This window comes from Ursus maritimus, unplaced genomic scaffold (genome assembly GCF_017311325.1).
Source record: "Ursus maritimus isolate PB19 unplaced genomic scaffold, ASM1731132v1 scaffold_1, whole genome shotgun sequence".
Taxonomy (NCBI): domain Eukaryota; kingdom Metazoa; phylum Chordata; class Mammalia; order Carnivora; family Ursidae; genus Ursus; species Ursus maritimus.
In genome coordinates, this window is record NW_024423343.1 from 53,616,701 (window position 1) to 53,641,184 (window position 24,484).

Sequence of the window (24,484 nt, forward strand, 5' to 3'; positions counted from 1 at the left end):
CACTGTCATTGTTTGTAAGCTCCCCAAAGGTGTGTCCCCTTCAGCTTCTTCCTATACCTCTTTCTGTATGGGTAGGGGCAGGGCTGAGCTAGCTGACCATCCCTATACAGATGGGTTCCCATTGCCAACTTCTTTAAGCAAAAAGGAAAAGACCTTTATTATATGTTTATGCAAGATTTGCCCCATGACTGTCCATCACTTAGTAGGGAACATGGTCATTCTTGAAAGAGCAAAGTCTTGGGAGTCTCTAGTGAACACTAAACTCTAGGGTTGAGAACAAAAATGTCAATACAGATACAGTCTAATGATTAACATTATTTTATTCAGATATTTTGTCTTCTAATTTAGAGACTCATTTTGAGAATTAACTCTTAAAAAAAGCCTTAAGTGTATTTTCATATAGTTTTCTCTGTTTGAATCTTTAGCTAAGATAGGTTTTTCAGACAATTGAAGGTGGTGAAGTTACTTGTCCAGCAGTGTTTTATTTTGTCTTGTTTTGTTTTACTTGTATTGATTTCTTTCCTCCACTACTCTGCAACTTGTCCTCAGCTTTCTATCTTACCTCACTGGCCCTCACTTCAGGGCAGCCACATTTCAGGAATTATGTGTTATCTGTAATAGGGCAATTCTCTTTTATCCTTCCACTGTCAATATATTTGAGCTCATGAAGCTCTCTTTGAAGTCAGTGTGAGTCTCAAATTTGGAAGCAAAATACCACTGAGAAAGAAGACTCTAAACTGTAGCCTTTTGTGGGAAACTCACTTAAAAACCTCCATCTTCCTCTGTACCCGGTTCTAGTAAAATACAAGTAAAAAATTTCTTTACAATTTTCATGTTATTTTAAACAAATCTTGATCTTAGGGAGGTCTACTTTTTAAAGAGTTAAAATAAGCTTAGTGGTTAATTTTTACTTTTTAAGAAAGAGTCACTGAAGTTAAGGGACAGCTGTATTTTCCTTCTCTCAGACTCTTAGTTCAAGGATTTTTTTTTTTTTGGTCTGCTGTTTTTTATTTGTTTGTTTGTTTTTCTTTAAGCCAGAATTTATTTTAACATCCCCACCTTAAGGGTCAATATAGTTTTATTATTTGAATATGAGAAGCTATTAAACGTGGACAGATATTAAAATATATAAACTTTGGAAGTATTTTAATGCTTTCTCAAAACTTGATTTTCAACAAAACATTCAACAAATGTATGTCATATAGAATTTTAAGCCATTTTTCCTCTCTCTATGGTGCACTGGTATACAGTAAATATCTTGGCAAAATATACACAAACCCAGAAACATCACACCAGACGTCCACTTGCATGAGATGATCAGTAAATGTCTTTTTCTTTCTGCTGAAAGAAGAGTCAGCCCACCCCAGTTCCCTGCATATAACAGAGAAGAGTATGGGAGAAGCTGACAGGGCTATTTAATGAGGAAACTTGTGGCAGGGTAGACATAAACAATATGGCCTTGGAACCTAGGGGCTAAAATACAATGCAGACTGTGGGGGAGAGGATTCTTCCTTTACCCCATGAAACTTAAGCACCCTCAAGTGTCTGGTCTCCCTCAAGTGGCTTCCAAAGCTTTGACAAGGGGCCTTAAGCAAAAGAATAAATCTCCCTAGAGACTAGAGGGGGGAGAGAACTTGGAAGTGTCTGTGGTCTGGCAGTTATGCACATGGCAGCTAAGATCCACTGAACTGACATGATCCCATTTGCACCCACAAACTACAGAGTAATCGATATTGATGGGTTTCCAAACTGCAGTAACTCTCCTTATCTTGGTTCTGGCCCAAACTGAAGATCTTAGTACTGGATTTGATATCTCTGGTCAGACCCCATGGAGAAGACTATTCTGGACTGGCTTTCATCATCAAGAGGGCTATTAATCAGCAGGGATACATGTAGGACTGGGATGGTGAGAATAAGGAAGGCATGCCAGAGGAGGAGTTGCTGAAGGAATTAGAGCTGGTTAGAAAAGAATGATCTTGGTTGGAGGACTATGGGAAACATGTTAATTACTGCCAAATATTTCAAGGGCTGTCAGCTAATGAGATCCCATGGGACTGGGAGCAAAGGATGATTATTAGGAAGTAAGTTGAGCGGCCACAAAATGGAGTGGAATATTTTGGTAGGTAATGAGTTCCCTGTCACTAAAGACATTCAATTTGCTATTAGATGTCCATTTGTCAGAGAGATTGAAACAGGGCCATTGTCAGCCCATACGGTTTCTATTCCATTTCTTCTCTCTGTGAGAATAGAAAAAGTACTCCCTCTAGATGGATGCAGCTCTAAGCCAACATGCACAACTAGGAATAGATTTCAGTTCCTTTTACAGGGCACCCCTTTGCAGGGCAGAACCACACATGGCTGTGTCCATGATCTTAACATGTTCTTCTCCAACAGCAATCAATCAAAAGAGAGGAAGACATACAGAATAAAAGAGCTCTCATCAATCAAAAGGAGTTGACCTATAAGGACCTTAATGAAAGAACTCATCCTTTGAACCAGATGTACCCCCAAGAAACAGAAATAATTTGGGCCCTTTCCTTTGTGGTTGAATTCACAATACTTCATTGGGAAAATGTACAAAGGCTACTGTCACATGTGGAATTTACTTTAGAACCTGTTAAAATGTAGATACTTTTTAAAAAATGCTTACTATGGGCCAGAAAATATGTTAAGCACTTGTATAAATTATTACCTTAATCTGCACAATAACTAAGTAGTAGTATTATACCCATTTTACAGATGAAGTGTAATCAACTTGCCTGAGATCACATTGCTAGGAAGTGGCAAAATAGGTATTTGAATCAGGTATATTTGACTCTAAAACGCATGGTCTTTTTCATAAAACAAAATTATCCTTTTGAAAAAAAAGCAAGGTTTTCGGGGCTCCTGGGTGGCTCAGTCGGTTAAGCATTTGCCTTCAGCTCAGGTCATGATCCCAGCGTCCTGGGACTGAGTGCCACATCGGGCTTCCTGCTCAGTGGAGAGTCTGCTTCTCCTTCTCCCTTTGCCACTCCCCTTCCTTGTGCTTGCTCTCTCTGTCACTCTCCCTCTGTCAAATAAATAAAAAAAATCTTTAAAAAAAGGAAGGAAGGAAGGAAGGAAGGAAGGAAGGAAGGAAGGAAGGAAGGAAGGAAGAAGAAGAAGAAGAAGAAAAAGAAAGAAAGAAAGAAAGAGAAAAAGAAAGAAAGAAAGAAAGAAAGAAAGAAAGAAAGAAAGAAAGAAAGAAAGAAAGAAAGGTTTCGAAAACTCTAACTCAACATTGTAATTCTGCATTACAGTAAAATTTTAAGATTGGAAAGTTGAATTGGTGCAAAAGCCAGAATGTGGTATAAATACTCAGAGTGACAATCATCCTTCCTGACCGTCTGTCTCTGAGCATTCTGTCCCACTGGGCCTTAGTTTATGCACCCATGCAACATAAACTGAAGAAATGATGAGGTGCTTTTCAGAACATCTACTTGCACTGTTGCAGCCATAGGTTCATTATAATCTCCCCTCCCCTCTGTAACCTTACCCTGATCGCAACAGCCAGGATGGTTGCTTCCTCCCTGCACTTCTTTGCATTCCTGATCGGTACCATTGACTTGGCAACTAGTCAGCACAGCTGACACATTTTTCATTTGAAATTTGAACTGGGTGCCTAAATTGTTCATTGTGTAAGTGTCAGTGTGTGTATTTCTTACCTCCCCATCTAGGTGGCAGCCTCTGTGAGGGGAGAGACCATAGTTTGTGCTTTCTAGAAACGACCTCAACAGTGCTTACGTGCAGTGCCTTGCACAGAGTTGACTGTCTTCCTTTGTCCTACAATTTTAGACTGATTGCAGTACATACGCAGCCTGAATGAAAGCCAGTTCTAGGCATGTTCAGATTTAGAATGAATCTTTCTGGAGCCCCTGCTCAGTAAGTGTTTTCACCATCATTTTCCTTGGGAATTTTGTAAGTAGGGACCTACAGCTCTGGATGATCAAGTCCAATGCCTTTTCCTCCCTCTTCCTTTGACTGCATGCAGTCTCAGACTGCAGTGTTTATGACCTGAAGAGTCTCCCTGAAACTCTGTGACGTGGACTGCCACTCCCTTCTTTTCTTTCGGTGAGAACCTACTATTCTTGCTCTACTCCTACTCATTGATGCCTTCCCTGAGAGGCAACAGGATAAACAGAGTATCATGGGGCTCTGCAGTCACACTTAGCTGAAAATTCTGTTTCCACTTAGGAAAATTATTTAGCATCTCTGAGCCTCAGTTTTCTGATCTATAAAATGTAGAGAATTGTACAATCCATAAGCCACACCGGCTGCCCACCCAGCCCCACAGAGTCCTCTGTAGGCCCTCTTGAGGGACCGGCATCATCACCTCCCACCTGCACAACTTGGCTGCTCTACCTTTCATCTCTCTTAGCCAGTTTTTCTTTCTCTGTGTCCTTGGATTGACCTTCCTGAAATCACAGTTCCAATCATGTCACTTCGCTGCTCCGTACTCTACACCAGCTCCCTATCGCCTGTGACTAAGGTTTCAGCCCCGTGGTCAAAGGCGCCACCTTTAAGCCCTGACATTCTTTTCATGTTAGTTCCCCACCTCATGGATCCTGTGCTCCCACCAAAGAGGATTGCTCAGTGTTCCGAGAACACCCTGTACTCTTCTCCCTTTGTGTCTCTGTTCCTGCTGTTTCCTCCTCCTCTGGTGCTCTCCTCCTCACCACCCCCAGTCTCTCCCTGCTGAACTCTTGCCCACCCTGAAAGACCCAGCTTCAAGGTTTTCGCATTTGTTGATGAAACTGGTTCCTTCCTTAGGGTGTTCACCACTGGCCCTTCACCTTTCCCTGCCCCAACCATTTCTTCCCTCAGCTTCTTCCCTCATCCCCAGGGTCCAGCAGCAGCTCTTCTGCCCAGCACATTCTAGCTCAGCACTTTCCAAACTGTTTTACCACAGAACACTTCTTAAAAACTGTAGAATGGCGTAAAGTACACAGACAGCACAGAGTGAATTGACAGACCAATTAATCGCTGCAAGAAATGAGCAGCATTCAGTCACACTCCTTTATAAGCTTACGAATGGCTTCATCCTACTGGATCCTCCTGTCAGGTGCATTACCATGTTTCCTCCTGTATTTTGCTTTCATTGCAGCACAACATAAAATGTCCCTTCTCACAGATATAATGTAGCAAAGAAGAAAAACATGGACTTTGTTGTTGTCCCTTTGTTTGTTGTAGAAAAGAAAGGCGTCATCTTATCTTTGAAATCCTCAGTCTTATTTCTTTGATTTAGGCACCACGTGAGAAATACACAGGTCTGCTTTTTAGTAAAACTTCCACTCCTCAGCCAGAGATCCAAAGCGAATAAATGGATGTGTTAGTAGTGTTTAATATGCCAGAAGGGATGACTAACATCACAAGTATATGTTACGTTCACCAGACCCAGACCAGCAGTCATTACGGATGACACCTACCGATGGTGCTAAAGAATGTGCTTCCCACTTCTTCATGCATCTGGGCGCCTCTCCGTGCCGCTGGTCCTCAGGGTGGCACGGATTCCACACTGCGGCACGTTGTTGCATAGTAACAACAAGTGACAGTGTTTAGTATTTTCTTTACGCATGCGGCATCTGTGGTACACTCACTCACGTGTCCTGGAACCTAGGCTTCCACAGGGTGTGGTTTGGAAAACATCGCCCCAGCACACTTGCATTCATTTATGTAATTTCAGTTCTCACCTGCCACGTCACAAACCTCACATCCTCCACGAAAATTTTCCTTGACATCGCGAATTTGAACAGTACTCAGTTTTGCATTTCCATAGCTCCTGGTAGTGCTCAGTACGTACTTGGGGAAGAAATGGTGGAAGGGAGGGAGGGAATAGGGAATCTTACTAATTCTTACGCCATTTCTGTAAATTTGATGATTGTAGTGAATGCGATACAAAAGAAAGTTCACAAAATGTGTTTTCGTTAAGAAACTCTGAGACATACTACAAAATAGGTACATAATTACTAAGATTACGCATGGTCTAGATCTGCTCTTTTGCTGCCTTTAAAATTATGTAAACTCCTTATTTATTTCCTGATTTTTTCCCCGTTCTGGGGTTAATTTTTCCCTGTGTCAAACGTCCAGTCTGCTCAGCTAAGTGGACTGGGGAGGTCAGTGGGATTTATTATGCTGTGATGTTAGCAGCCTATTGCCGATCTCGGTCATTACATGATGACTTACTTTATGTCTGTCTGCTTTGGCCTAAATACAACCTAGAGTTGTTTTCTGGAGCATAGAGAATCTAGTATTTCTTCCCACGGATTTGATTATTTTACATTACATCAGGTAAATTTGGGGGTTTTTTTTTGAAGTAGCTACTGATAATTAGCTTGCTATTCCGTGACTCGAGTCACTTATCCCTTCTTAAGGGGGATAGAAAATCCTACTATGAGTATAGTTTTATGAGATTTGCTTTCAAGCAAACTTATGTGTCTCTATTTTCTTACTATCTGCTTTGGTTTTGATAGTTTCAAAGAAAGCATGGAGAAATCATCATATTCCGACTGGCTCATAAATAACAGTGTTGCTGAGCTAGTGGCTTCCACAGGCCTTCCGGTGAACATCAGCGATGCCTACCAGGATCCTCGCTTTGATGCCGAGGTAAGAGGAATTCTCTGGTTGCAGCCTTAAGGTTCACTTGTCACCCTGGTGATGGTTTGCTGGTTGAAACAAAAGAGGGACATCATGTAGATCGACAGCAGCCCCTGAGTTTACAGGCAATCTTTTTTTTTTTTTTTTTTTGCATCTTTCTCCTGTGATCAGATTTTTAGCATTGCCTACTGTTGAGTAACAAAAACCTCCTCTCTACACTGATTTGTGGCAAAAGAGCTATTTGTTATGTATTAGTTTGAAGCTCTTTTACAATTGGATACATTTTATGTTAAATGTACCCATATACAAGTACCCATGCATTAACTCGTGAACATTTTATATTAAACATAGTTTATATTAAACTATGAAATAGTTATCAATAAAAATGTGTATATAACATAGTTATTTCCCAATAGATGCTAGGACAACTACCATGTCTTTTAAAATTGCTCCCAAGAAACGGTAAATTGGTTTGTGTTATTGTTTAATGTTAATTTTGTAGGCACATTGTGCAGAATATATTAAAGCAATATAGATTCTGACTTGTAGATGTTTAAATTCTAAGTACAGTATCATACAGATAAATTTACATGAATTTATAAAATACGTGTGTGTGTGTGTGTGTGTGTGTGTGTGTTCAATAAATTACACGTTTCCTATTCTAGATTGCCAAGCTAAGATCTAAAGAGTAGCAGTTTTTTTGACAGGGAAGGTGAGGAGATGTGTTCCAGGCAAAGCTGAGAGAACATGGGGGCTGAGGGGCTGGGGTGCTGAGATGAGTTAACACTGTGGAAAGCACCAGGTAGATGAGGCTGGAGGGGGAAGCAGAGACCAGATTGCTAAGACTTTGAAAACCACGTGAAGAAGTTGGGGTATTTGTTCTAGGCAATGGGGAGCCAGTAGTTGAGTTTTAAATCAGGGAGATACAGTAGTTGTATTTTATTTCATTTTATTTTAAAGATTTTATTTATTTATTTGACAGAGAGAGACAGTGAGAGAGGGAACACAAGAAGGGGGAGTGGGAGAGGGAGAAGCAGGCTTCCCGCTGAGCAGGGAGCCCAATGCAGGGCTCGATCGCAGCACCCTGGGATCACGACCTGAGCCAAAGGCAGACGCTTAACGATTGAGCCACCCAGGCGCCCCATATAAGAGTTGTATTTTAGAAAGATCACATCACCTCTGTGGCTACAGCACAGAGAATAGATGAGCAATAATAACTGAACATTTAAGCTGAAATGATGACTCTGGAGACAGACAGGGATTAAGTCCCAGTTTCCAGACTCCACAGACCTCCTCCTCAGGCCTGCCCTGTGCTGCCCCATGCCTGGAGTGGGACATGATGTCTCAGGAGGCTGCAGCTAAACTTCAAACTTCCGTCACGTCATCTTTGCAGATCTCTGCAGGGAAATTTTTAATTCCCCAGAACTTACCACCTCTCTGTAGCTGCTTGGAGCTTTCTTCCCCCAGGCTATGTCCTCTAGTAGTTTCTATTAATTCTTGAGTATGGAGCTCCGCTGCTCCTACCTTGCAAATCCTTTCATGAACTCCGGGTCGGATTGGGTGTCTCTGCAGCGTGCTCCCTTGGCTGTCCCAACCCTGACCACCCTCTAGCTCTCTTCAGTTCTGACGCATTATTTCTGAGCTTTGGCTTACCTTCCTTGGGAAAGTACACAGTCTAAAGCTTCTTTATTTGTCCTCCTTTGTGAGAAAATACTACCACCTTGGTTCTGTGATTGGCAGAGCAGAAATAATTTATAGAGGTCAATGTTTGTATACTTCAGCATCGCGATTGGATTAGGACTGATTTGATGAAGTTTTGTGTTTTGCCATGTTTCTTTTTCCTTGCTTCTGGAGAGAGAATCCTGAAGAACAGATATCTAAACACAGTTTTATGAAGCAATCAGTAATAGCTGAACAAACTGAAAGACTTGATACGCAGAAAAATTATTAATTGCCAATTCCTTGTTACCAAGTCATCATATTAGATTAGATGTAAATGGGTCATGGTTGATTCCTATCCCAAACTTTAGTACTAAGTTTGTTATGGATTACTGTTACCCTGCTCTTAGCTTTGGATCATGAAGTCAAATTCTGGGGAAAAGAAAGAATCAACAAATTATACCATTTTAAAAAGTTGACTAATTAGCCATATGTAAAGGTATAACAAAACATGAGGCTGTAAACACCCACTACCCAGTTTAAGAAAAGAACATGATTATTACTTATGAATCTTTGTACAGATCTTCCCTAATCCCTTCCCCTTTTCTTTCCCTGCAGAGGTAACCCTATCCTAATTTGAACTTAACATTCTTTTGCTTTTCTGTATCGTTTCACTGCATATGTCTGAATCCATGCCAAATAAATCATTATATCTTTCATGCCTCTGAGCTTTATATACATTAAATTATACTGTATGTATTCTTCCGTGGCTTGCTTTTTCATTCAACGTGTGTTCCTGAGTCATGTGAGTTTGCAATTCATTCATTTATTTTCACTGCTGCCAAGTATTCCACTGTATGAATAAGTCTTGCTTTACTTATCCACTATGGTGTTGATGGACATTTGGGTTCCATGTTTGGCTGTCACATACATAACTGCTAAGGACACTCTTGTACATGTCTCTAAGTGTACACGTGCAAGAGTGTTCCTAGTGTCTCTACCTTGGAGAATGACATGCTGGGTCATAGGCTAGCAATGTCTTTGCCTTCATCAGGGAAGGAAAAATTCTTGTCCAATCATTGCTCTTTTTTCTTCCTTGTGGAAAACAGCACATATAGCAAGCACAATTAATACCTCAAGAATACTTCTGCTCCTACAGTTTAGTGATCTTGGATATACCATATCCTTATGTCTGCAGACTTTTAGCACATCTCTTCCGGATTAGTGATACAGCCACTTTACATTTTTCTCTTCGCTTGTAGTCCATTCTAATAAAGCAGCTTGCTCCACTGATCTATAAAAAGAACAGTGTGGACTCTTGAGCAAAAGTGCAACAGTTACTTCTGTGGGATTGGGCATAAAAATTTCATGCTTTTATCCAGTAATTAGAAGCAACGATGCCTGAAGACAGTAAACTGTGGTAGGTTAAGCAGTGACTGTTTCGTGAAATCACTCTCTTCCCTCTGATAAAATAAAGCATGTACTTAGACCAACATGATTTCTTGGTCTTCCACCTAAAATGCTTTCAATCTTCCACATAGCTAATACCAGATTTCAATTGAAAATCTGAAGATGCATTATATATGATTTTTACATGGTCTCTTTGCATGGTATTGGAGTTTAAAGTTATTTTATGTTTCCCTTCTCATGCTAAGGGGAAAAAATTGATGAGGAATTAATCAGTGTAGATGGAGGTGAGTGAGAGAATTCTGCCTAAAAGCAGGCATTTAGTAGATATGTCCTATGAATGTGTGTGTATGCTATAGTGTGTGTGTGTGTGTGTGTGTGTGTGTGTGTGTGTGTGTTATGTATTACGCCAGGAAAAGCAAAATTATTTATCTGCTTGGGCTTCCTCCCTTCTCAAGTATATTTTGCCTCAGGGACAGGTGTCAACTGTTTATGTTAATAATGAATGAGACTCCAGACTAAGCCATGATGCCAAGAGGCTAAGAGGCTCCAACCTTCTCCCCATGAAGCCTGATGTAAGATGGTGTAGATCATAAGATAAAGACAACCATTTCAGATAATATTTTTTATTAATGTTTTAAGTGTTTTCTTCAAGATAAAAAAAATGTCATGACAAAATGAAATTGCTTCATTCTTGCACTAAAAGTAATTCTGGAATCATCCTAGAGGTAGAGGGTAACTTTTAGAACTGTGTTGTCTTCCTGCAAAGGTTTGAGTCCTCTCTTCTTGGTCTGCTATGGGCCCATGATTTTTATCACTAATCATAATTGAGTAGTTATTTATTACTGATAGAATATAAGGAAATAATTTTTTAATCCAGGATTAGTAGAGCATCTCTCAGAGTTTTCTTCCCTGGAAAAAGCGCTTGCTTTTTGGTTCTCTACACTCACTCACTTCCCTGAATAGTTTGAAGCTGGTTAACAAGAATGATAATTTGCAGAGTGGTAGCATGGGTAATCCCTTTCAAAGCATTTCCTATTTTTCCTACAGATTTTCTCAACATAAATCTATATGATGAACTTAAATCAGCCAGAAATACATTTCCCTGAATGCTGGTCTCTAGCCTAAATTTCTCAGTGCCTCAATGGCTAATTCTGGCAACTTGAATTTTCTTTACTGAAGAAGGACCCCAATTCATCAGACAATGTAGTGTCCTCGGATAGAACACCCCAAAATGGATTGGCCTTATTCTGGGGTTTTATACTGTAGATGTGTCAACTTTCAGTTAATAGGAATATTAGAGATTTCTTTAATTTACAGATGAGGAAACAGACTCAGAGAGCTGAAGTGTCTTGCCTAAGGCCACACAGTTTCCTCAAGATAGGGCGCAGAACAGACTGGACTTTCTGATTCCTAATTCAGTTCCTTGACTGGTCTCTCCTATAGGGACCAGAGGCTGAGGGGCTGCTTGGGTAATGGAATCACCACTCCGTCTTTCCTCTATCCACAAAGGCACGTGAATGTTGGCCAGCAGACCTACCTTTTTGTCCTTTCTGCTCCGCTCACCTGCTGAGTCATCCTGGACATACTACTCACGTATATATTGTAACATGTAAAATTCTATATAAATATTTTGTAAATGATGCAGTTTTGTATAAATATCAGTGAAGATATTTATCTGACTGAGGACTAGTTTCTTCTTTTGGGTGGAGACAGGTTGGCAGAAGCAGGTCATTTTCTCTAAAATGAGGGGCCTTTACACAGAGCGGCAGACCAGCAGACCTTGATTACTGACAAACCAGCTTCAGTGGGGAAGGAAGAGAAAAGTCTCCAGCCAAAGAAGGGAGTTAAGGGTGATTGTTTGTTGACAGTAAAGAAGTGACGGTGGCACTAATCTGATGACCTACAGGTTATCAAGTCAGCTAGTTCTCTCCTTGTCTTCTCAGAGGAGGAACAGTAACAGATATTAGTTACAAAGGTGATGAAGGCTGAATGCATGTCCTGTGGCCTTGGGCTGCCGTGGCGAGATGGTCACCATATCCTGTCCTCAAGTAGCCAGCAATATGCAGACTTGGCTCTTCGCAAGGATGGCCAGACATCCAGGGGCCAGATTACCAAGGCACATTAAGGATGATCAAATTTCAGGAGCCAGCCACACTATCCAGGCCCGAACAACCCACCAATCTTTAAAACATATAGCTGAAAAACCAATTACTCTGGTATATTTCAAACACAACCCCGTTGCCTACATTCAAACCACAGTATCACTTAAGGCAATAGATAAACTCCAAAATCTCCATGGCTGAACACAATAGGAGTTCAGCATTTTCTCCTGTTGAGCCCAGACGATGCTCCTGATCATTGGCATTGCACAGGGCCGTGCTCCCTTCTCCATGAATGAAACTGTCCAGCAGCCACTGATGAGTAACTCGCCCAGTGAACCATCTCGTGGAGTCTTAGATCGCTAACTGGGTGCCAGCCCCAATACGTCTTCTCATGTGCATTTGGTAGTTTCTTTTCCAGTTTAGGCTAACACAGGAAGGTTGTCAATTTGGGGATTCATGATGCCAGAGTCTATTTTCTGTTAGTAAGAGAGAATTTACTCGGCCAGGCTTTGCCTTAGCTGTACAGCTAAAATAGAAACTAGATTTCCAATTTCGGTGTCTTTCCTACCTTATAATGACTTCTGAGAAGTCCTCACAAACTCTGCCCAAAGATATGCAGGGAGAGAATGATCCTTATTTTGAAACCTCAGTTTTCAAACTGTTGGTCTTCCTTTTAATAGAAACTACAAAGGGATGTGTTTCATGTGATATAAAGCCCATCCAGGTGCTGCCAGGAACTTGCTGTGAAGGCTATGGGGCAAGTAATCATAGTTGTCTACCTGCTGGGTATTCTCTTTGTGACTGTATTAAATATTTAATGGAGTTCCCTCCTTGTGGGGAACAGAGCAACTTAGAGGGCAAGCCACAGTGATTACTTGCCTTCTGTCCGCCTGTTTGAGTTGTCTCTGAGGAGTGGCACCTGCTGGGCTTGATAGCCTGCATGATTTTAAGGCCAAACTCCTTGGTTTATGGGTGGAAAATTATGACAGAATGGTTATATAAGATACTCCACAGATCCAGAACCAAATTTCTGAGCTTTAAATTCTGCAACCTTATGAAGATCACTATATGTTTATTCTGTTACAAGACTCTGTTACATCCTCCATGAAAAGGATGGAGGACAGAAAAGATATACCTGATTATTTTATTTATAGTGGCTCAAGAAACACTCATGTTCACAGGTGATCATGTAAGTGGTAGGTTTTGTAGTTTTACCCATCCTTTGCTCCTTGGGAAGAGGGTGCCCACGCTCAGCTCCTGAAGACACTGACAGAACACCATGTGTATTAATTTTCTATTGCTGCATCACAAGACACCACACATTCAGCAACTTAAGACAAACACTCATTTCTTATCTCACAGTTTCTGTAGGTCAGAAATCTAGGCATGGCATAGCTGGGTTCTCTACTTCAGGGTCACACAAGGCTAAAATCAAGGTGTTGGCCAGGTGGCATTCTCATGTGGATTTTGGCACTTTTCAAAACTTATCTGGGTAATGGCAGAATTGAGTTCCATGCAGTTATAGACTGAGGTTTCCCTTTTATTAATGACTGCTACTAAAAGGTCTCTCTCAACTCTTAGAGATTGCCCTTAGGTACTAGCCATATGGCCCTCTCACAACATGGCAGCTCACTTGCTCAAAGCCAACAGGAGAATCTCACTGCAGTTGGCTGTGACAGAGGCTTACATGATGTCAGGAGTGACTTACATAATCACAAGAGGGCTATCCCATCCCCTCGGCCACATAACATAACCTAATCAAGGAAGTGATGATCCTGTCATATTTACAAGTCCTGCCCATACTCAAGGGGAGAGGATTATACCAGATTTCTACAAAGTGGATGATGGAAGGTGGGAATCTTAGAGACCATCTTTAGAATTCTGCCTACCACACTATAATAATAACTACAATTGCATCCACATAAAATATCTCCATCCCATATGACCTTCCATATGTCCTGATATGGAAAAATGTCCACAAGAAAAAAGCCACAAAGCAGTATGTATAGAATAATGTATAGAAGTATGAATAGAATGATATATGTACATATATACACATATTTTTCTCATAGACCCCTCAAACCTAACATGTCCAAAACAGCTCACAATCTTTTTTTTCCCAAGCCTACTCCTCTCTGTTTCCCTGTCTCTATTAAGGCAACTCAGTCCTTCCTGATGCATATGACATAAATTTTATAAGCATCATTCTCTTATGTTGCACATCTGACTCATCAGGAAGTCCAGGTGGCTCTACCTGCAAAATTTATCCAGCATCTGACCGCTTCTCACCACTCAACTGCTACCACCCGGTCCAAGTCACCCCCATCTCTGGACGATTTCATGGCCATAGCCTCTTACTCTCTGCCCCTCTATACTCTGTTCTTGATGTAATAGCCAAATGCTTTTAAATTTTAAGTCATATCATATCACAACTCTGCTCACAAACTCTTCAAAGCCTCTTTATGTCACTAGATAGAGTAAAAGCAAACTCACAATTCTTTCCGAGGTTTACAATGCCCTACACCATCTGGCACCTCATTATCTGGCCCCAGCCCTGACTCCTACTACTCCAGCCACACTGGTCATTTTGTTATTCCTAGAATGTGTTGCTGCTCACACACCTACATCAGAGCCTTTGCACTGGCTGTTCCCTCAGCTGAAATACTTTTTCCCCAATATCTGCATCGTTCAGATCCTCACTTCTTTAAAGTCATCTTTCAAACATTACCTGTGGTAAGGCCTGACAACCTTGATATTAAATCCCCTTTATCCTGCTCTATTTTTTCTCTGTAATTCGTAACGCCTTCTAACATGTAACCTATTTCTGTATTTCTTCTGTATTTTTTGCCACCAGTCTTCTCTCACTAGAATGTAAGCTCAGTGAAAGTGAGGATTTTGTCTGTTTTGCTCACTGATGTCTCCGCAACAACTGGAACAATGTTTAGTACTTAATAGTCATTATTGTTCAACATTGTTGAATATTTTATCTATGTTATATATGAACATATATATTGTTGAATATATCGTATATTGATGAATGAGCATATTATATATTCATAGGAAAAGGTCAGAAAGAACTTATACTAAACTGTTAATAGTTGCCATGTCTAGAGATGGCAAGATTAGAGATTTTAATTTTATTTTTGCTTAAAAATTTCACAAGTATTTGCATTCTTTTTGTAATCAGGCAAAATTATAAAGATATTTTAAAATTTTAGACCCTTGATATCTTATGTGAAATTATATTTTGCCAGGCTATTGTGAGCCCTCTAAAAACTAGAAATTATTACTCAGAACCAGAATTGAAATAATGCAAGATCTAAGGAAATTAACTTGCCTTGCCATATCTTTGGGGAATTCAGATGGTTATTTTCTATTGCCCTAGCCAGTGGAGCGTGCTGCATGGATTTTATCCTAAAATCCTTCTTTGCCTGAGACTGTCCCAACAGCAGGTATATAAAGTGTCTGCAGATGAGCTGCTGCTGAATCAGGTGGCTTCTCAGAGTGCACACTCTTATTTACAAACACAGTCACCCTGAAATGGTTGTTCTGATCTTGCTTTTAGCTGGCATTGTGCTTATGAATTCAACTCCCAATAATTAGTTGCATCTAGTACATTATCTGTGAAGCTTTCTGCCCTTCTTTTCATACTAGATTCAAAAGAATACCTTAAAACAAGCATACTAATGCACAACAAGGCATTATTTAGTCATTATAAGGTATAATATTCTATTGCTTAATTTAGTATTTCCCCCCATTTGTATAGTTATGGAGAGAATATTCAGAGCCATTACATGCAGGGTCTGTTCTCTATCTGCAGCAGGAATGAACAATTGGACCCAACATTTAAATAGGATAGGTTTGGCAAGGGGGGGATGACAGGAAATAACTAAAAAGTAGGGCAGGCCTTATGCACGGATGGTTTGGTGGTATATGTATTTGTTAAAATTTAGGAGCAGCGGGAAACCCATCAGCACCCAGATCTCCTCTGCCGTGGGTGGCTGATGCCTAGAGTTACACAGTTAAATCTAAAGGTGTCATGACCCTAAATCCATCATGCTTCAATCCCATGCAGTTTTTCCATATGAAATTCTTTCTCTGGTTTTTTTTTCCTATTACTAAAGTCTGTTGAAGACAACTCAGTAGTTCTGGCCCTTGTCATGTAGCACTTAAGGATAATGGGGCTCTGGGCATTAAAGCCCATTTCGCCTGTCAGAGCCTCATAGCAAAGCACTCCCATGGTCTGGGATGCTGAGTGCTAGCCCAGCAGGACAATTCATTGTCTATTTCCTGTAACGCCTTTGGTCTATCAGCTATGCTGCTGTTACAGAGGGAAATGTGCAAAATTGAAACCATTAAGGGATAGAGCTCTGTGGATCTGCTGAAAGGCATTTGCTTACCAGTAATCTCTCAGTCGCTGATAGTTAGTGTAAGCTAGTTTGAGATACCTTCCGGGGAGTAGGGTTTGAAGACTGGACAGTGGATATAACAATTCCAGATGACCAGGAAGGTCAGGAAAGTTAGGACGATTACTAAGAATTGAATAAGGTATAGAATGAGGCAGCTGTGGGGAGCGAACACAAATAGGGTTCCTGTGGTTCTAAGAGTGGAACAGACTTTGCTGCGTAGGAGGTGAAGCAATACCTCAGTTCTAAGCCCAAAGGTCAGTTATTTTTCTAGGAGTACTTTTGTCAGAAATTCAAGGAGTCATTGGTAGGTATGTTCTAGAAGCCATTAGGACTGATCCTATGTGTAGGTAAGGTAGGCAAAAAGAAACTGCCTCTCTACTGTTTCAGAAAAATCAAGGGACTGACGTCAGAACGTCTCTACCCTCAGCTTGTCTTAGTACCAGAATTTCTCTCTGGTAGATTGACATTTGGCAGATAAAGTATTGCTTTAAATTATTGGTGGGGTGCCTGGGTGGCTCAGTCAGTTAAGCATCTGCCTTCGGCTCGAGTCATGACATTGGGGTCCTGGGATGGAGCCCCTCATCAGGCTCTGCGCTCATCAGGGAGTCTGCTTTTCCCTCTCCCTCTGCCCCTGCCCGTCCCCCTGCTCATGCACTCTCTCTCTTTCTCACTCTCTCACTCAATCTCTATCTCTCAAGTAAATACATAAAAACTTTTTTAAATAAATAAATAAATACTAAAATTGTACATATCTTCGTAGGGAAAGGAAACACATTGAATATTAAAGAATAGTGTTATAGTACCGATTCACTTAACATTTCCACTGACCACCTTCGAGAGGTTCGAAAATATAACAAGTGTATTTTGATGGCTCCAAGTAGATCCGTTTACTGGAAATACCCAATGAGGACAGAGATGAGACAAAATTTTTAGGTATACACATCTTTAATTGGAAAGAAGTAGGCACTCCCAGATCATATGTTTATTTTAACTGTAGCCTTCTAGAAAGGCTGCTTAGTCTCATGTGGTCTAACATTTGGGACTCTAAAGATGGGAGTTTTAAACTGAGAATGATCGTTCAGGAGCCCTGTGGAACAGTGGGGCAGATATTTGAGGGCAGGTATTCCTCTCAATATTAGTAATATTTACATTTGCAAAACACCTTACAAATTTTGAAACCCCTTCACACATATTCTTATAAAACAACTTGGAAAATAAGAAAAAGCACAAAGGAAAAAAAAATGAGAATTGGCTATAATGCCAAAATCTGGAGACAGCCAGTGTTAACATTCTGGTGCACACGAGAGAAATGTCAATAACAAAATGGGGACATAGAAAGTTTCGGTGACTTGGTCGGGGTCAAGAGGCCAATAGATATGTTTGAGCTCCATTGACTGATACAATCTGAAGACTTGGGGTTATGTGATGAACAGAGGTGATTCTTCCCTTCTTCCTTTGTTATTCCTCCTCACCTGTTTGGGATTCATTCTTCAGGTGTCTTGTGCTTCCAGTGGTGGACTTCATCTCTTCTCCTTCAGCCCCTGCAGCAGATGATATATGCTCCCAGCCCTTGCTGTTTCATACGGTCATATTAACTAACCTGGATTCGTTTAACTTTCCAGAAACAACAGCATTGCCCAGATAGACAAGTCAGGGGGGAGGAGATTGCCTTAATGATCTTAAAATCAAAAAATTCACGCCCCTCATACTCTGCTGTCCTTCCTTCCCCCGTCTCCCTCATGCTGGGCTCATCAAGCATGCTGATCGTTCCACTCTCTATTCACTACTCTCATCGCCAGTTAGTGCCAGCTTCACTCCCTTCCCTCAGCTGCAGGGGAATGATTTAAGGACATTCTCAGCATTCTCTTTCGCCCCTCCTCTCCTCTTGTGCTCAGCCCAGGCAAGCCTCTAGCGTTGGATCAACACAGCTCCACTCTCTCAGTGTGGCCTTCCTCTCCTCCAGAACTAACCACTTGACTTCTATTTCTCATCCCACCCCTTCTTGCCTTGCCTGTCTTTGTCTTCATTTAACCTTCTGTGTTGCTAAATTCAATAACCCATGTTTGGTGCTTATCCTATTTGACTGTTCTGCTAAATTTGACGCTATTATTCCATTTTAGTTCTATTTAGAAAATAACTTTTCCCCCTTGTCTACAAGTAATTCATTATCCAAAGTTTAGAAAGCAGAAAGAGTAATTGAAAAACTCTCATAGGCAGAATTCTTTCACAATGTATACATGTATCAAATCATCATGACATACACATTAACCATGTTATAATTTTGCCAATTCTACCTCAGTCAAGCTGGGAGAGAAAAGTGGTGGCCAGAGCTGAGCAGGGATGGAGGAATGAACAGGTGGAACAGAGAGGATTTGCGGGGCAGTGAAACTAATGTGTATGATACTATAATGGTGGATACAGGTCAGTGTGCAGTTGTCAAAACCTGTGGAATGTACAGCGTCAAGGGCAAACCCTAATGTAAATTGGGGACTTTGGATGATAATGATGTATCAGTGTGGGTTCATCAGTTGTAATAAAAGTACCACGCTGGTGAGTGATGTTGATAGTGGGGGAGGCTGAGCTATATATGTGGAGCAAGGGATGGAAACTGTCTGTACTTGCATTCATTTTGCTGTGAACTTGAACCTGTTCTAAAAAGTAAAGAAGTAGAGAAACAAAAACTCCCATAGGCAAACCATTCGGTGGGAACTACTGTGGTTATATTTCCAGGATTTTCCAATGTTTATGTAAGTGTCTGTACACCTACAGACACCCACACTATTACCACTTAATATATTAAAATTTTCCACATTTATCAAATATTCTTCTATAACATGATTTAAATTAGATGGATAATATTCCATTGTATAGATGTGCTATGCTTTACTTAACCAACTCCCTCCAGTTGAGTATTCAGGTTATTTCTAATATAGCATTATCATTAGTATTGCTACAGTTTACACCTTTATATATAAACTTTTGTGTATAGCTATAATAAGTACCATAGAATAAATTTCTAGACACAGGAAATGATGGGTCAAAGGGTATTTATACTTTTTAGACTCTGGATATACATCAATAAATCTGTTTCCAGAAAGGTTGTAGCAGTGTACTCACACATTTAGAAATGCTACAAAGCCTTGAGGTTACGAATATGAGCTCTGGATATCTTTTCTATTCCTGTCACTGACCTCACCTTCCTCTTTCTTCTGCCCAAAATACTGTGTCCTCTCAGGTGCAATTTTCATCCTTTTCGCCTTTTCCTTGCACAAGTTCTTCCTTGGTGATTTTACTCACTCAATCCAAACGAGAGGCTGATGACTCCAAGATGAGTGCCTCAGCTCCTCCTCTCCCAAGGCCATCTCAATTGTAACTTGAACTCAGAATAATTTCGCTCAGACTTCTGTGTTCCCCACATCCGGGAACTCCAGCCAGTCTTACTCAAACCGGAAGTTTCCATGTTACCCTCGGCAGGGATGGGAGAACCTCCCCAGAATAAAAAATTCTTTGGGGGAACTACAATAATTTTTGATACACAAAACTCTCTCTTATTTAATTGATAAACAGCCTAAGGTTTATTCTTCTCACCACCAGCCTCTCAAGCTGTCTCCCTCCTGGTTTCTTTCACTCACTGCATGTTCTTGTCTTCTTGCACAGTGACCCTTTTCCTCAGCTGCTGCAAATCTCTTAGGAGAGGTTAGAGCGGGGCTATGGCTGTCCCAGAGTTGGCAGAGGCAACTGTGCCTCCTCCTCGTGCTGGTTTGGGACTACCCACCAGTGTGTATGACCCTCAACAGAACAAAACAGACCCATACATTCTAGCACTGCTCTGGCTAGCCCAAGTCTGTAGCTGATACCTCCCAGACCTCTGTGCAATCGACCTCCTCCTCTTCCTGCCTCACTAGCATTGCTGTAAGTCAGACTTTAGCCTGAGGGAGAGAAAGAAAATCACTTTGTTTCTTTTGGAAGATAACTTTGATGGATGTGTTTGTTATTGTCTGACTTAGTTTGAACCAGTCTCTCCACTTTCAAGACAGTTAATCTCTCTGAGTGTTATCTGAGAGGGAGGAAGCTAACAGTACCTACCTGCAGGGTTTTTTTAATAAGTATAGGCGATAATGCATGTGAAGGTTCTGAACCCAATGCCTGACAGGAAGTGAACGTTAGCTCAGCATCATCGGCGCCATCATTGTCCTTGAAGACACACTTGTTAAGGATCTTAAGCTACTCTTGGTTTCTCTAAACAGAGTTGATGGCTTTTCTATAGTATTTTGAAATTGCTTTACTTGGACACTTATTTTATCTTAACTATTTCTATTTTTACTACACTGTGAGCTCCTCACACAACTGTTTAAATTCATTTTTGTGTCCTCAAAACCCAGCCATGTGTCTGGTGCATAGGAGGTGGTAAATAAATAGATGTTGGAAGAGTCTTGACTCTTAGCTCACACTATTCTCGAAAATCACTTTCAGTTTGATTGCAAATCTAAATGTGAAAGCTAAAACAATAAAAGTTCTAGGAAAAGAATCGGAGAATGTCTTCATGCGCTAGGAGTAGGGAAAGATTTTTTTGAACAAAACCAAAAAAGTGCTTTAAAAAAAGAAACTAACATACTGGTATCAAAAATAGAAGATATCTGGAAAATTAATTTCTCAGAAGAAAATCAAAACAATCCAAACATAAAATTTAGGTGTGTAAATGAACTTCCAATTTCAAATGTTTAAAATATGTAGGTCTTAACTTCTATAATGAACATTTAAAAATATAAAAGTACCTTTTTACCCCAATAACCATGATCTAAAACCTTGGTATCTTATTTTTTTTCCTATAGTATTGGGATGACAGGTTGACCATTCTCACTAGAAATCAAGGTCATATGAACTCACTGAGACCCTTTCAATCTTTAGTAGCTCTTATCTAACAGTTAGATATGGACCATTGGTTTTAATATTAAGTGGAGCTTATTAATGAATGATGGTTTTAATACTGGTAATTATAACTTCGTGTTTTAAATATGTCATCTGACAGTCTGCTAGAGTACAGAAAGAAGATCTCTGAACCTCTACATTTATCACATATTTTTGCGACTTCAATTTTTTGTGTATGGTTTTATAATATATATAGTAAAATTAGTGATATTAAAAATAGAGAGTATTGGGGCATTTAGGTGGCTCAGTTGGTTAAGCATCCGACTCTTGATTTTGGCTCAGGTCATGATCTCAGGGTTGTGAGATCGAGCCCCACTGGGCATGGAGCCTGCTTAAGATTCTCTCTCCCTCTGCCCACCCCACTCACCCCAACTCAGGTGTGTGTGCTCTCTCTCTCTCTAAAAAAAAAAAAAAAAAAAAAAAGGAGTGAGAGATGGAATATTAAAGAGAATATTTAAAGTATATATGCAGGGCACCTGGGTGGCTCAGTCAGTTAAGCGGCTGCCTTCAGCTCAGGTCATGATCCCAGGGTCCTGGGTTGCAATCCCACATCAAGCTCCTGCCTCAGCCAGGAGTCTGCTTCTCTCTCTGCCTCTGCCCCTCCTCCCTGCTTATGCTCTCTCTCTCTCTCAGATAAATAAATAAAATCCTTTTTTTTAAGTATATATACATATGGCAGCATTATAGTCTCAAAATATTTTTACTAACGGATGTCCCCAAAGAGTAATGTTGACCACTAGTTTAATTAAAATGTTTTAAATACTCAGGGCAGAGACAGTTGCTAGAATTTTTCAAGAATTTTACATCCAGCTCTCTGTGGCTGCAGGGATTGGGGGAGGTACCATTGGTGTGGGGTCTTTGGGTTGATTCATATTTGGTTGGGGCTGATCTCCTTAGGATGTTTATTGTGATATTTTAAATTAAAAGAGGCAGGTGAGTGTATGCATTAAAAAACAGATTAAAATATGTCTTTTTTGAAGTTATCTTTAAATGTCTGTTATGACGAGTGGTAGGCTGTAAGTCAGAAGTGGGTAAATAATGTTTAACTTTAATTAACTGCTTTCTTATATCCTAGGCTGACCAGATATCGGGATTCCATACAAGATCTGTTCTCTGCGTCCCTATTTGGAATAGCAACCACCAAATAATTGGTAAGACACTACCTACATAGTTCAAACTTCTTTTTCTTTTTTCTTTTTCTTCTTTTTTTTATTTGGGGGGGCAGGGTAGGTGAGGGGCAGAGGGAAAGGGAGAGAGAAACTTAAGTAGACTCCATGCTGAGCGGTGGCACCGATGCAAGGCTCAGTCTCATGACCTTGAGATCACATCCTGAATCGAAACCAAGAGTCAGATGCTAACTAACTGTGCCACCCAGGTGCCCCAGTGCAAACTTCTTTTATAAAGAAAGACAAATTTACTTTAAAATACACCATATGTTTTTTACCTGCTCCCCCCTTTTACGCTTGATCTTAGCAAAAAGGCCAAGAAGTGATACCTTCTCCCCTCTTTTATGTCCAGAACTCATCAACCTATGTTTCATTCTCTTATATAATTTCATAAGTGCAGACTGCTGATGAATAGACATTAACCAGAACAATGAACAAAGATTTATCCTTTTAACCAAGCATCAGTAATTTTGAAGTTGGAAGGGATCTCAGAAATCAACTGATAGAACTCTCTTATCTTACCGTGGGGAAATTGAGGTGAGGTGGGGGAATTACACAAAGACTAGAATAAAGTCACAGAATGTTGGTAGCGGGATCGGGATTACAAGTCAGGCCTCCTAACTCCTGTACAGATTTTCCCACTACATCTGTATGTTTATATCTATGCTCTTACACGTGGAGGACATGCAAAGGAAAAAGAACATGCATTATGAGATATATACTGAGCATGCATCTTTCTGTCTGGATGATTCTGAAATAGTTATACTTGACCCAGAATAACAGAACTGTGGATCAAAGCAGCTTCCAAGTTTTTTCTCCCTTCTTTTCTCCTTTCCCTCCCCTCGGAACCTCTGTCAGGAAAGTTATCAACCCCAAGAAAGAAGTGAGCGGGTAAAGAAGAGAAGTCATAAAGAGTGGAGGTTTTAGTTAAAGTTATTGAAACAAAGTTAAAATATGATTTTTTTTCTAAGAGACACAAGGCAACTAGTGTGTTTGCCTTTCTTTGCATCCCCCCAACATTGCCTGTTAAACTGTAAGACACTGCTACTTATCAAAGGATTTAATATTCTGTGAATATTGTTAAGACTTGAACGGTAACAGAATTTTTTTCATCAGTTCACTTAATTTGCAGAAAAATATTGGTAAATTAATGAACATAAAGAATGTTCTAAGATTTGGGAATTCAAGCCCCTAGTACAGAGCATTGAATTGCATCATGTATAGTTTTAAATATATTTAAGTTTAAAGAGAAGAGAAAGTGCATAAGAAACACTATTTCTATGCTGTTGCTGTCCAATGGCAATCTCAAATACGGTCCTAGCCTTCATTCCTAACACTAAACATCTGTTATTCTTTCCAAATTAAGACTGCAGTTTGCCTGTTACATGCTAAAAATTTGTGTTTCATTCTGTGTCATATATACATCATTATGTATGTCTTCTAGCATATGATGATTTACTTCCCTAGTGGGAACTTAGGTGTTTTAAAAAATACAGGCATGCTTTAAAATTATAACTATTTTTTGTTTGTACCAAATGGGGACATAAGAGAATGTTTTTCAGGATTGGTCAGTTTTTCTGGTTAGAGTTGTATGTTTTGAGAGTCTTGCCCCAAAACATCTGGTACAGTGCTGGAAAAGAACTTTGGAAAGAGGAAATACATAGGAATTAAGTTTGTTAGAACCGTGTGTGCCCCATCGGTAGCAGGCAGCAGAACTAACCTTGCTTTGGAGGTTAACTGCACCATAATCCCCAACATTTCTTGAATGTTCACTCCATGTGGAGCACTATGCTTTAAAACATTCAAACATTATCTCATTTAATCTTCATAACCCTCTGAGATAGTGAACATTTTAAAACCCATTTTACAGATGAGGACTTTCAGTGCTAAAAAAGTTAGGTAACTTGTTCAAGGTTAACAGCTGATGGTGGAGTTGAAATGTGAACTGAGGCGGTATGACGCCAGGGCCCATATTCTTAATCACAATGCCATCCTGCCTCACTCAAGTGCTGTGTTCCTTGGGATTGAAAACATAAAGAATTATATATATATACATACACACACATATGTATATACACAGTTATTAATACTCAGTGATATATCTAATTGCATATATGTGCATATGTGTGTGTGTATATATGTCAGATATTTCCAAGTCACTGTGCACAGTCACCTTGAAAACCATTTTCAAGGAATC

The 24,484-nt window shown here is 40.2% G+C and overlaps 1 protein-coding gene across 1 annotated transcript in view; it reads left to right on the forward strand.

Annotated features, from left to right (window-relative positions):
• Positions 1–24,484, forward strand: part of PDE11A (phosphodiesterase 11A) — a 357,140-nt gene that overhangs the window by 174,832 nt on the left and 157,824 nt on the right. Inside the window, exons 6-7 of the mRNA XM_008687179.2 lie at positions 6,489–6,621; positions 22,197–22,272. Of these exons, the coding sequence (XP_008685401.2) occupies positions 6,489–6,621; positions 22,197–22,272 (209 nt within the window). The remainder of the gene's footprint in view (positions 1–6,488; positions 6,622–22,196; positions 22,273–24,484) is intronic.